Source organism: Bos taurus, chromosome 2 (genome assembly GCF_002263795.3).
Source record: "Bos taurus isolate L1 Dominette 01449 registration number 42190680 breed Hereford chromosome 2, ARS-UCD2.0, whole genome shotgun sequence".
Classification (NCBI taxonomy): domain Eukaryota; kingdom Metazoa; phylum Chordata; class Mammalia; order Artiodactyla; family Bovidae; genus Bos; species Bos taurus.
The window spans coordinates 132,953,225-132,967,037 of record NC_037329.1 but is presented as its reverse complement, the minus strand read 5'-3'; the positions used below and the strand labels follow the sequence as shown (position 1 = coordinate 132,967,037).

Below are 13,813 nucleotides of genomic sequence, written 5' to 3'. Positions count from 1 at the left end.
AGCCCTTACCCCCTGCACTGGAAGGCAAAGTTCTTAACCACCGGAGCAGCAGGGAAGTTCCCATGAGCAAGATTCTTAACGTGGGAAGCTACAGGCCACCTGGAGAGAGGAACAGGAAACTGTGTGATGAGGGGCCTATGACACAGGTGGCTTGGGGAGACTCCCTCCCACCCCCACCCAGGGGATGCTGGTGAATGAAAAGTAGCTCTTTTCTCTTGTAAAGTGTAAGTGTAAGTTTCTCGTGTAAGTGTCTCTTACACGGGGAAGCTCAAGCGTCTCTGAGGCATCCCGCCTGGAAACTTCCCGGGTGGCGACAACAAGTCCAGTAAGACCCTCCCTGAAGCGTCTACACTGGGGCAGTTTCACAACCTTGGCCCTTCCCCAGACCCGTGCTGAAGCCTGCCGCAGGTTCTGGAACTCAGAGAAGAGGAAAGCCACGTCCTCCTCCTCCTCCATCTCCCAGGGAGTTCCCCTGGTGAGAATCTGGGCATGACCCTTACGGGGCTGGGCCACCCGGGGCCGCAGACCCCTCACGACCGCCGCTGCTCTGGAGCCTTACCTGTCAGGCCGGCTCCAGCGGCGCCGAACAGCGAGGTCATGATGGCGATGCCTGCCGCTGAGCCCAGAGCCGCGGCCCCGGCGCTGCCGATGACGGTGGCGGCCCCGGCAGCGACGAGAGGAGCGGCCAGGCCCCCGGTGACGCCTGCAAGGACAGCCGCCCGTGCGGGGGACAGGAGGGCGTGAGCACGCGGCCCCCCGACATACGTGTGAACACACTGCCTCTGCACGCGGAGGGAGGCAGCCCTCCAGCTGATCCCCCTGCAGTGGACACCAAGCGGGGGGACACAGGGGAAGGCCTAGCGGTGCCAGCACGGGGTGGCTCGAGCAGGGAGCTGGCAGACAGTGTTCAGGGGGGTGGCAGACCGCACAGGAGCACGCGAGCTGCGGCAAGCAGTCTGAATTTCTCCCCAGAGCAAGAGGGAGAGAGCAAAGCACCTTCAACACGCAAGTGAGCAAGCAGTCCATCGTGACTGTGCCCTGAAGCCAGTCCCTGGGGTCATCCCACCCGGCCTGGCCACATGTCCCATCTCATCTTACCGATCACCGTCCCGCCTCCCACGGTCGCCAGGCCTATCAGCAGATAGCGCTTCCACTTCCTCCTGTTCTCCTTCTTCTTCCGGGATGCCTCGGCAGACCTGCGGGAGAAGAGGTTGCCCTCTAGGGCCGGCGGTGCCTGGGCAACCTTGATGCCACCCCTCCTCCCCAACCCCCCAAACTAGCTTCCGTGCCACAGGCTCTATCATGCAGAGTGAGGTACCAAGGTTACCCCGGGCCCATCCATCATTGACGGTCTTAAAAAGCTGAAAACGTTCTAAAAACCCAGTATGTGGGATATGCTACTTACCCAGTCGATCCATCCTAACAGGGTTGCAATTTGAATAATGAAAAGACAAAGAAGTAATAACAGCAACAGCAAAAGAAACACAAAGGTATCTTTACACAGACGGACTTGGAACGAGCACTCGACAGTTACAGACTCCATCACCTCACTCTCTCCTTCCCCAGCCCGCGCTCTGCCATCTGCTTTTGGAAACCAATTTCCCTTGAGAATAACCCTTTCAGACATGGGTTAGAGAAATGTCTGTGCTGGAGACCTTGGCTTTGGGGCAACAACTAGAACCGTCCGGACTTGAGATCTGAGCCTGACCGAACATAGCAAAAGGGAACCAGTGTTGGAAACTCGAGTCAGGAGAATCCTGAGAATCCCTCCCGTCACTAAGGCCAACTGTCCTGTCTGACACTCGGCCCGCGGTGCTTCGGGGCAATAAGGCGCAGGACGGGAGACGGGGGAGGGTGCAGTCATTACCAGCGTGAACTCTGCACTGAACCTGGAGTTTGGACAACAACTCAGTGCTGGAGCGATGGCAGATGACGGCAATAATGAAAGAAGGGTTAATATTTATTGAGGACTTTTAACATGACTGCCACTGTGCTTTGCACTTCGAATGGCTTATCTTATCCCAGAAGCAGTTTTCCTTTTTATTGTCCGCGTATCACAGCCGCGTTCGGGGATGAGCGTACCCAGCTTCTGAGTGGCAGTGGGGAGCAGTGTAGGGAATCTCGGACACAGAGCCCGACAGCCGGCCCTGCACGTGGGGCCCCAGATGGAGGCCGCTCCCACGAAGCTCCATCTCCCCGAAATTTAGTCCCCCCTTTTGTAAAAAGGGGGATAGGAACGTCTCCCTCCTGAGGCTGTTGGTTTGTAAGGATTCAATTCATTAAGGAATTTAAGTCTCCTGCTGCGCCTCCTCCTGCTGCGCCTCCTCCTGCTGCGCCTCCTCCTGCTCTGCCCTGAGACCAGCAACACTGTTGACCAAGATCACTCTAGTCATCCTGGGACCCAGAACCAAGACAGTGTGGACTTAATTTAATTCACGCCTTCGATCGACAGACTTTCATGGAGCGTGGACAGCGGGCGGGCACTTTTGTGTGCTGGCAAACAGGACCACGCAGTCCTCAATCAGAACTGTTCCCTTCCCATCTCTCGCCTCCTGAACCACATGTGATAGTGAGAAACCGTTCATTCTCCAGTCACTGAGGAGGAGTGGGATTTGAGATGGGCACTCAGAGACCTGCTAAGCATTTTGGTTGTCGGCCCGCTCACCTCAACCAACTGTCTTCAATTCCTTGATGGATTCCTTAACAAATCTAATCTTTAAAACCAACAGCCTCAGGAGGGAGACGTTCTTATCCTCCTGGGGGTACAGCCCAGGAGCAACTTCTTGGTTGCTTCACTACTGAGCGGAAACCAGCTCTCCGTGATCACAGGTGCTGGTTTCCTGTGATTGAAACGCACGCCCTCAGACGTGCGGGAAGAGGTTGAACCACACGCATCGATCATCACACGATGGTGATGAAGGGCCTGGGTTGTGCAGTCAGGTTTCAAACCCTGTAAACTAGGCTTGGATCCTGCCTCTGCTGTGGTGGGCCACCAGCGTTCTCCAGATGTCCAGTTATGCCCTGAGCTGGTCCCCCTAAGGAAAAATGATCCTTCTCTGCCCTGCTGAGCTGAGTGGCCCCATGACCCGCTTTGGCCAGGAGGGGGAAGGGATCTGTGTCACCTCCTGCTAAGACCCCTTCTGCTCTGCCCCGAGACCAGCAACCCTGTTGGACCAAGATCACTCTGTCACCCTGGGACCAAGACAGAGTGGACTAAAGCCACAGCCAACCTGAAAGAAACGCACCTTTTTCTTGCTGTAAGCCGTTGAGACACGGAGGTCATTTGTTACTGCAGCAAAACCTAGCCTATCCTGGTGGACAGAGCCACTTACTAACCTCGGGATTAGGTACAAATAACTTGTCCTGTCTGAGTCTCCTCATTCATGAAGAGGGGATGATAATAGCCCTGAATTCCCAGGGGTACTGGGAGGGCGAAACGAGAGTGCACACAGGTGACTAGCACGCTGTAATCATCCCGTGTGTTTATTGCTCCCATCATTCTTTCCATGGTTGTGATAACTTCCTCAACACAGGCTGCAGATATACTTTGGCCCTGAACTGCTAGCACCATTTGGGGCAAAAGGGAAGGCTGGAAATGAGCTGCTTTCAGCAGAGTTCAAGGCCTGAGGAGGAATTCCAGCTGCTGGGGGAACATATGTGAGGAACACCCAGGGGCCACGAGCAACTGGCTCTGCGGACCGACCAGTAGTATCTGGTTCAACAAACGCTGCAGAGTGTGGAAACACTCTGCAAACTGGGGGCAGAAAGGTCTCAGCCCAGCTCTGCCACAAGCTCACTGGCTCACCCGATTGTTCTGACCTTCAGTTTTCTCACTTCGGGACTGGAAATGATGATGGAGCCCCAGAAGGTGACCAACGCCAAGCAGGAGAATAAGAACCGTGACGGTCTGCCCCTGTTTCTCCCTCCCTCCCAGTTCCTCCTCTGCCTTGAGGATGGGGTCACTTCTCCAGCAGGACACTCAGGCCCCCTGTGACCTGGCCCCTGCCTCCTTCACAGCCTCATGGTTCATTAATTCCGAATTTACACTTTACCCTCCAGAAACACTAAAGTGCCTGCAGGCACGCCTCCTAAGCCTCAGTCCTGTGTTCCTGCTGCCCCTTGGCTGCCAAGGACCTTCTCACCTTCCTCTGTCTGGCTAAACATCACTGTCCATTCCAGAGTCGTCTCCTCCAGGAAGCACACCCTGAGCCTCAAGGTTGCCTGACTGCCCCTACCCCAGACCTTCCTAACCCTCTGTGCTGTATTAGCCTGGAATTCAAAGGCTAGGCTCTGGATGAACCACATCAGGAGCCCCAGCGGGGAGGTGTTAAAAAGCATGACTTCCTGGGTGAGAAAACTACTTGTAACAAGCTCTCTGGTTATGTCAAGTTTGAGAACCGCCGGGGTGAGCCTTTAGGACATAGATCAAACCTTTCCTGCCTCCACCCTCAGTAGCCGGCTCTGGGACTGGCACCTGGATGCAGCTCAGAAGATGTTCCTCAGAAAGAAAGATTTGGAGGTGAACATCTCAGTGCAGTGATCTATTCTCCTGCTCACTGTCCACGTCTATGAAAACCAGAGGGCACATACATTTTGGCTAAAGAAAATATTTAGCCAGAGTTCAGGCCACTCACCATCAAGAATGAAGCTTCCGGGATATTAGAACAAATCCCAGGGAGGTCCCTGCCGGACTGAATTTAAACAAGAGGAGACACTGGCTGTGAGTCATATCTGCGAGGCTTCCTATACTGGGAAGTGAGAATTCAGAGCACGACACTAAATCCATACGAAGCCTTGCTCCTCTTCCTGACTTTGCCTGCTGTTGAGGCACCATGGCCACCTCTGCCATCACAGAGCCCCTGGCCACACTCACGACCTGGGATGCTGGAAGTGACCTTGAGCTGGACTTCAGGTCAGCCTCCCAAAGACAGAAGTGAAAGTTGCTCAGTCGTGTCTGACTCTTTGCAACCCCATGCGCTATACAGTCCATGGGATACTCCAGGCCAGAATACAGGAGTGGGGAGCCCTTCCCTTTGCCAGGGGATCCCAGCTCTCCCGCACTGCCAGCGGATTCTTTACCAGCTGAGCTATCAGAGGCTGAAGCCAAAATGCAGATCAGGGCTAAATCCCAGGCTGAAGTCACGGCTACCTTGTGAGGAGCAGACAACCATACTGCTCATCTCTCGGCTCCACAGAGAAATTTCCCTCACGGCCGCTTTATCTCCCGTGAGAGGGGGTGCCTTCCCCTCTTCTGTCCTCATCATCACCCTTCTCGTTTTTCCCAGAATTATTCATGACTGTGCTGGGTCTTCGTCGCTGCGAGCAGGCTTTCTCTAGTTTTGGAGAGTGGGGGGCTACTCTCCAGATGCGGGGCACGGCTTCTCACTGCAGTGGTTTTCCCTGCTGGGGACCCCAGGTGCGAGGTTCTAGGGGCACTGGCTTCAGTAGCTCCGGCCCGTGGGCTCAGTGCTTGTAGCTCTCGGGCCCTGGAGGGGGCTCAGTGAGGCACACGGGCTTAGCTGCTCCGCTGCACGTGGGGTCTTCCCACACCGAGGACAGAACCCGTGTCCCCTGTGGTGGCACATGGATTCTTATCCACCGTGGAGTCTTCTCTTCCCACACTGAGGACAGAACCCGTGTCCCCTACGTTGGCATGTGGATTCTTATCCACCGGACAACGAGGGAAGTCCACCCTTTTCTGTCTTTTTTTTTAAATCACTTTCTCCAGTCAATAGAGAGGGGGTGCTTATCTCTGGGGAGTCTAGAGACACATTCCGAGTAAAAGCTCAGACAACCCATAGAAGAATGATCTTTGCTGCCTTCTTCAGAACTAAGGAGGAAACTGGGGGTTCCCAGCCACGCCCGAAGGGGATGCAGTGAGTGACGTTCAGACTGGATAAGGAAGCTGAATCCAATCACCTGGGCAACCCTGGGCGAGTGACGTCACCCTCTGACCTTCTGTTTCTTCCTCTGCCAAAGCCTCAGGGGACTGCGGTGAAAATCCAATGAGACGGTATCTTGTACCGGCATCTAGAGAGCACTCAGTAAAGGTTAGATGTTGACCATGTTATTATGATGGGCTCAGTATCAACCTCCAGCCTGGCATTCGCTGTTTACTATGTGCCAGGGACTGTTCCAAGCTTTTGATAAAATGAATTTATTTAATCCTCTGGACAGCCCTATGATGGAGATACGATCACTATCCCTGTGCTAGAGACAAGGAAGCTAAGGCATAGGGAAGTGAAGTCACCCAACCAGGAGGGGAAGCTCGGATGGCCACAGGGCTCAAAGAGGCCCCAAGAACAGAGGTGGGACATTGCACCCTGAACCCCAGCTGCAAAGGATCACCCCGGGGTGCCAGGAAGCTCACCTTACAGAAACACAAAACCTCAGGGTTAAAAGACACCTACACGCAATTCGATCCTCTTCTTGGACAGGTGAGAACATGGGTGCTGATGCCAGAGAGGGAAAGCCAGGGCCCAGGGCCACACAGACTTAGCAGCAGAGTCAGAGGACCAGGCTGCTTGGCTGACCAGTCCCTAGGCTTTCCCTGGGTCCCAGATTCTTCCACAGACCACAGATGGAACCCAGAGGTCACCAAAGTCCCTAAGATTTAGTTTCAAAAATGACACCTATGGAGTATTTTCCCAAGGAAATGGCCCCACAATGAAATAACAGCAATGTTGCTGCTTGGTCTCTAAGTTGTGTCCGACTCTTTGCAACCCCACAGACTACAGCACGCCAGGCTTCCCTGTCTTTCACTATCTCCCAGAGCTTGCTCAAACTCATGTCCATTGAGTTGGTGATGCCATCCAATGAGATGAGATGCCATCTCATGCTCTGTTGTCCCCTTCTCCTCCTGCCTTCAATTTTTCCCAGCATCAGGGTCTTTTCCAATGAGTCAGCTCTTCACATCAGGTGGACAAAATATTGGAGCTTCAGCTTCAGCATCTGTCCTTCCAATGAATATTCAGGGTTGATTTCCTTTAGGATTGACTGGTTTGATCTCCTTATAGTCCAAGGGACTCCCAAGAGTCTTCTCCAACACCACAGTTCAAAAGCATCAATCTTTTGGTACGATAGCAAATGCTGATATTTATCACCTAGTAAGTCTGTGCAGAGCTTCCCAGGTGGTGCCAGTGGTAAAGAGCCTGCCTGCCCGTGCAGGAGACGTAGGAGACATGGGTTCAGTCCCTGGGTCATGAAGATCCCCTGGAGGAGGAGGGCATGGCAACCTACTCTAATATTCTTGCCAGAAGAACCCCTATGGACAGAGGAGCCTGGCGGGCTACAGTCCATGGGGTCACAAAGAGTCAGACATGACTTGGCAACTGAACACACACACACACAGCTCTGCAAGGCCTGCTCGAAGCACTTTAGGTATAGAAACTTCATTTAAGCCCCACATGAAGCTTTGAAGAGGGTGCTATTATTATCCCCATTTGCATGTGAGGAAACTGAGGCTCAGAGAAGTTAAGTAACTTGGCCAGGATCACACGGCTGGTAAGTGGCAGAGGTGGGCTCTGTTTCACCGTCCCTGATCTGGCATGACTGGTATTCTCGGAACAGAACCTCTGGGTAATATGTTTCTTTCTGACAACAGATTTCCAAACAATACTCAAGAGTTTCTTTCACTTCAAGGCATACTTGAAGTGGTACAAACGTCCAGTATACCCAAAGGTGCTGGGCAGCCCTTGTGACTGTGGTCACGGGGCTCGGTCCAGGTTTTTCTGTACTGACACGGCTCTGCGAGTCAAAACAAGGCTATTTGGGGTTATTTTGACAGATTAACTTTCCTTCTTTCTCAAGGAAACAACCCCCTCCCTTTGCCCTACAAACTTGGGTGGGGGGAGGGTGGATGCAGTTCTGAGCTTGGCTTCAAAGCTAAATTCTCAGTTCGGTTGAACTGGCACAGTCTGGCTGCTCAAAGAAACTCTTCGTGGCTGAACAAAACTCAAGGCTGGGAGATGTGCCTGGCTGCAAGGAGCATGCAGTTAGGCTGTGACTGGGACTGATCTATTACTCTGGGATTAGATCCTCTGTAGGGTGTTCGACAAAGAGCTGAGCTCTGGCCAAGTTTGCCAGGAAAATTTCCCTCGACATACACCTGACCATACAGAGAGAGCAAAGCCCATCAGCCTTGGCAGGCATGGGGACATGTGGGGAAGGTAAGGACTCCTAGGTATGGAACCGTTGCTGTGTGCCAGCCCTGGGCCAAGCACTTGATAATACAGTTGCATCTGTTTCCCACAACAACCTTAAGATGTTATTCTCATTCCTATACTACAGATAAGAATACTATGGCTTAGAGAAAGGGGGGCCGACCTGCCCAAGGTCAAAAGTAAACAGGGGTCAGAACCCAGGCCACTCTGACCCACGGACAAGGTGCCATATGAACTGAAGTGCAGGGGGGTGTCAAGACCACAGGCTGTTAAAGTCACAAACTCAGGGCTTCGAGCAATCATCCGCTCAATCCCTGTCTCCTATAAATGAGGGTGGAGGCCAGAGAGGGAAAGTGACTTGCTAAAGTGTAACACAGCCAGTCAGGGCTGTACCAGGATTCTCCATTCAGGGTCTCCTAATGGGTGGAAGTGGTAGACATCTCAGAAGTCCACTGGAGTGGAAATCCCAGATTCCAGGTAGGCGGGAGGAGGCGCAGACTGGACTGTGTTATCTGAGAAGTGGGAGGCCTCTATTCCCGATAGGCGGGGCCAGGGCCAGGGGTCCCTTACTCAGAGTCCTCCTCTTTGCTTTCCTTCAGGCTCTCGAGGAAGGTCTCTTCCAGGAGGTCAAGCTCCTCCAAGGGCGCTCGGAGGAGGGAGGCCATGTGGCAGATGAGGACGCGGGCCCGAGCATCGTAGTGGCCTCGAGAGAGAGAGAAAGAGGAGGGGTCAGTTCAGCTCCCAAGCACAGAGATGCTCACCGCAGTGCGATGCATGAGACCCGAACCCGAGACACGTCCCAGACTCAAGGCCCCCAGCTGGTGCATTTAACAGGAGCACAGCTTCCGGGGCAGAGCAGTAGGTAACTCACGACCCTGAATCAGAAGCAAGGTGGCGTTTTTCAGCAGTCAAATTAGCAAAGATTCCAATTTTCACATCCCAAAGCTGTTTAAGGAGGTTTTCGTGATGAAAACCAAATCCCATCCCACACTGACTACAAGGCCCCTGGCCCACTCCACGACCTCACCTTCTAGAATGTTCCTGCTACAGGGCCTTTGCTCTTAGGCTGTTTCCACCACTTGGGAGGCTCGTTCCCCTGATCTTGTGGGGTGCCTCCTCCTCCTTCAAGTCTCTGTTCCAATGCCTCCTGTCCAGAGTGGCCCCCCTGACCCTGACACACAACCCTCGACCCTTCTGCCTTGTATTTCATTCCACATGGAGCTTGCCCAAGTCTGACATCATGTCCACTTACTTTTGTTTTTCTCTCCCCAAGAAGTATAGAGCCTATATGTATAAACTCTGTGTGTTTGCTAGTCCCTAGGAGAGCACCCGGCATAAAGAATAAATGTTCGATTAATGACCCAGGTAGGGGTCATTTGCCTTCACTCAGGTAGAAGTTGCGAGAGTCATCTCACAAAGTTTCAAGCAGAGGACTCCGGGCCCACGAGGAGCCCTCTATGAACACTGCAGAACCGGCCTCCTCTGCTGGGCGTCTGCAATGCTGCATGGTAATTCTGCAGTCCTCCCTGGAGCGAGGGGCCTCGGAGCGAGCTGTGGTCTGGCAGCACGTGTCCCACTGCCCTCAGCTGCCTCCCTGGATGCGGATCTGGCTGCGCGCTGGGAGACGGACGCTGGCAGATCACGTCTTGGGGTTATTGATCCGCTGATGTTCCAAGAATAAGGGAGCTCCCTGCTCCCTCCTAGGGTCACAGATCATTGAACGTAGGTCATAATCGAGCTGTGGGAATTAATAAGCCTTGGCCATGGTGATTAATTGCTGGCGATGATAATCAGCTACTAATTCATACTCCATTTGTCAAGGTTGCCATGATTTAGTTTCTGGAATATAGAGTGCCAGGTGCCAGGTGATTAAAACCTTCCAAGGTATTCCTGGGCAAGGGATTCTGGAATGTCAGCCTCGTGGAAGGGTCATTTCAAGGACCTTGACAGCCAGACTGTTGGGCTTGGAGCTGAGGCTCTACTTCACGCAGGTGGTGAGTGGTGGAGGAGGTGCGGAGGAATCCTGGGCTACCCAGGACAACTTGCCAGGCAACTAACTGACTCCTCAAGGGCCAATCCATCCCATCTCAATAAAGAGCCTGACCTGGGGCTCAGGCCAAAAGCCTGGGCAATGTTCTTGATTTTTCTTGTTGCCCTTCCCCTGACACCCAATCTACCAGCTAATACTGACAGCTGCCCCTCCAAAGCATATCCTGAGTCTGAGCACAGCTCCCCATCTCTGTTGTCATGGCCACCACGACAGCCACAGCGCTTCACCAGCCATCTCCTCGCTTTCTCATCTTTCACCCTTGCCCCCACACTTTGCTTGCCACAGAGCAGCTTGAAAGATAGTCACAAATGTGGGAGCTTCTCTTCCCCAGCTTGAAACTCCACAATGCACTTGGAATAAAACCCACGTTTTCCCCCACGGTCTGCACGGCTGTACACCATCTGACCGCTTCCCACCACCCTCTCCCACCTCACTTTCTACTGATCCCTATTTCACGCACCAGGGTTTGTCCCACCAAGAAGCCAAGCTCATTCCTGCCCCAGGGCCTCTGCACTTGTTCTAACTAGCAACCCCCGATCTCAGAAGGTCTGGGGCACTCATGCCTAGAAGCAGCCACATGATGAAGACTCCTCCTGTGACCTCTGTAGGGGAGGAAACCAGCATCCACGGCGCTCCTAAAAAGGCCGGGAGCCACCGGACAGGCTTGCAATCGGGGCTGCTAATCCTCCCAGTTATGGAATTAAGAGACACCTGCTCCTTGGAAGGAAAGCTACGACAAACGTAGACAGCATATTAAAAAGCAGAGACACAACTGTACCGACAAAGGTCCGTCTAGTCAAGGCAAGGGTTTTTACGTAGTCATGTGTGGATGTGAGAGTTGGACCAGAATGAAAGCTATAAGCACTGAAGAACTGATGCTTTTGAACTGCGGTGTTGGAGAAGACTCTTGAGAGTCCCTTGGACTGCAAGGACATCAAACCAGTCCATCCTAAAGGAAATCAGTCCTGAATATTCATTAGAAGGACTGAGGCTGAAGCTGAAGCTCCAGTACTTTGTCCACCTGATGTGAAGAACTGACTCCTTGGGAAAGACCCTGATGCTGGGTAAAGTCTGAAGGCAAAAGGGGAAGGGGGTGGTAGAGGAAGAGATGGCTGGATGGCATCACCGACTCGATGGACATGAATCTGAGTAAACTTCAGGAGATAGTGAAGGACAGGGAAGCCTGGCGTGTTGCAGTCCATGGGGCTGCAGAGTCAGACGTGACTTAGCGACTGAGTAACAACCACCACACCATCCCACACGTAGCCCTAGGATATGGGCCACAGGCACACATACAAATGACCCAACACCCAGGCAGTCTATTCTTTGGAAAATCTTGGAGGGGAACACGAACTCTGCCCTGAGTGGAGCCGGAGTTAACACCAGCCTTCAACTGCTGGCAGCCCCAGTACCCACCCCAGTCTCCACCCTTGGAGTCCAACGGGTCCCTCTGGCCTAGATACAGCAAGGGACAAGTCCAAAGTCACCCAGTGTGTTTGGACAGACCCAGGGTTAGAACTCACACCCCTGGGCTCCTTCTCTCACCTTTATCTCAACAGAGCAGCTACTGCACTTTGAACTTCACCGTCTAACACTATGCTGTGCATTAAAGGATGAACAGCACCCATGAAGCCTGGCACTACATGCCAGGTGCACCCCAGGCACCATGATAAGCCCCACCTTCCCTACACAGCCACATGCACCTCCTTGGGGGTACAACCTCAGCAGTACAACCTCCATTGCCAGGCACTGAACCAGCCTCTGCACTCAGTACGGCTCTGAGTTCGGGAGCCGGGGTGACCAGCCTGGGGTTGACCTCGCCTCTCCATGGAGAGCAGCAGCATCCCAGACATTTGGGAAGAGATCACTGCCAAGCCCTTCCCTTGGGGGCAGGGGGGCTGCCCTCAAGACTAAAGGAAAGGAACTCAAGCAGAAACTCAGGCAGTTGCCACACAGACTGGTGTTTGAATTTTCATCTGATTATCTTTATAGCTGAACGGCTTCGGACAAGTTTCTTGATCTCTCTAAGCCTCAGTTTCCTCGTCTGTACAATGGGGGCAAGAATATCTTTTTAACCTGGCTTTTGTTGAGATGCAATGAGAAGACACATGTGATGGACCTGGCCAGCACCTAGGATGCAGTAAGTGGTCAAGTGTGAAAGTGTCAGTCGCTCAGTCGTGTCTGACTCTGCGACCCCATAGATTTTAACCCGCCAGGCTCCTCTGTCCATGGGATTCTTCAGGCAAGAGTACTGGGGTGGGTTGCCCTTCCCTTCTCCAGGGGATCTTTCCAATCCAGGGATCAAACATGGGTCTCCTGCACTGCAGGTGGATTCTTCACCGTCTGAGCCACAGCGTGACTCTACAAATTAGTCCTCAGATAAAGGTGGCTGGAAAGTGAAAGTGTTAGTCACTTAAGTCTTGTTCAACTCTTTGCCACCCCATGGACTGTGGTTGAGAAAGGGTGGCTGATAGTACCCTTTTTATGATAAACTGTCATGTTTCCTAGATCCTTAGATGCTAGGAAGCAAGGACTGCTGGGGTGAGGCTGTGAGCTGCTGAGTCAGCCTGGGGACCTGTCTCACCGCTCCCTTAGGGTCCGAGGGCACTCTCAGGCCACGTTCATACAACCACTTACCCAGCCCACTGCGCTGCCATCCCTCAATGGGCCAATTTTTCTTTTTTCTTTTGGGTTGTGCCATGTGGCTCGAGGGATCTTAGTTCTCCAACCAGGGATTGAACCTGGGTCCCAGCAATGAAAGTGCTGAGTCCTAACCACTGAACTGCCAGGGAATTCCCCCAACTCTTCTCTTCTTCTTTTCTATTTATTTATTTACTTGGCTGGGCTGAGTCTTAGCTGTGGCATCCGGCATATAGGAGTTTCCTTGATCAGGTATCGAACCCGGTCCCCCTACATTGGGAGTGTGGAGTCCTAGCCACTGGACGACCAGGGAAGGCCTCCCCCTAACTTTTCTAATTGTATATGTTATATAGCATTTGAAATATTAATACCCAGTTTCACCCTCAGTGAATTCTTTTTCATACAAAGAAAGCACACCTACCTCCAGTCCCATGCCCCCCGGGGCCCCCACACTGGGTGCTAGACTGACTTACAAGTCAGGGTGTTCACACTGGTGGGGAGAGCATGGCTGGAGGGATGGGGCTTCTAAGATGCACCCCGACTCAGGGCAGGACTTGACCTCAGATGGTTCCGGGTATGACTCCTTTTTGCGGCTTGTTCTGGGGGGACAATGAAGGACACTCAGGTGGTAACAAGCGTAGTTCAAGGCCAGTGGTCATGGGAGCCAAGGGGCCTCTTCCGAAACCCTCCTCCAGCTCCACCTTCTTAGATGCCGCCCTGTCTGGCCGCTCCTCAGGACCCTGCCTCTCGGGGTGCTCGCTCTTGGTTCTGGCCTCATCAAATCCCCTTAAAGGCAGCTGTAACGATGAGGGTTCTATCATTTCATCTCCTCGTTGGAAGGAGAACACCAGTCAAGAGTGCATGGTGGGGAACTTCCCTGGCGGGTCCAGTGGTTAAGACTCCAAGGTCCCACTGCTGGGGGCATGGGTTTGATCCTGGGTTGGGGAACTAAGATCCCACA

At 53.2% G+C, this 13,813-nt stretch overlaps 1 protein-coding gene across 10 annotated transcripts in view; it reads right to left on the bottom strand.

Moving 5' to 3' along the window:
• TMCO4 (transmembrane and coiled-coil domains 4) overlaps positions 1–13,813 on the bottom strand; it is a 105,083-nt gene that overhangs the window by 53,787 nt on the left and 37,483 nt on the right. For all 10 annotated transcript variants that reach the window (XM_024983142.2, XM_005203348.5, XM_024983166.2 and 7 more), the window contains 3 exons: positions 8,733–8,865; positions 1,099–1,196; positions 560–703 (listed from right to left, as the gene is read on the bottom strand). In XM_024983142.2, coding sequence (XP_024838910.1) covers positions 560–703; positions 1,099–1,196; positions 8,733–8,865 — 375 coding nt within the window. The remainder of the gene's footprint in view (positions 1–559; positions 704–1,098; positions 1,197–8,732; positions 8,866–13,813) is intronic.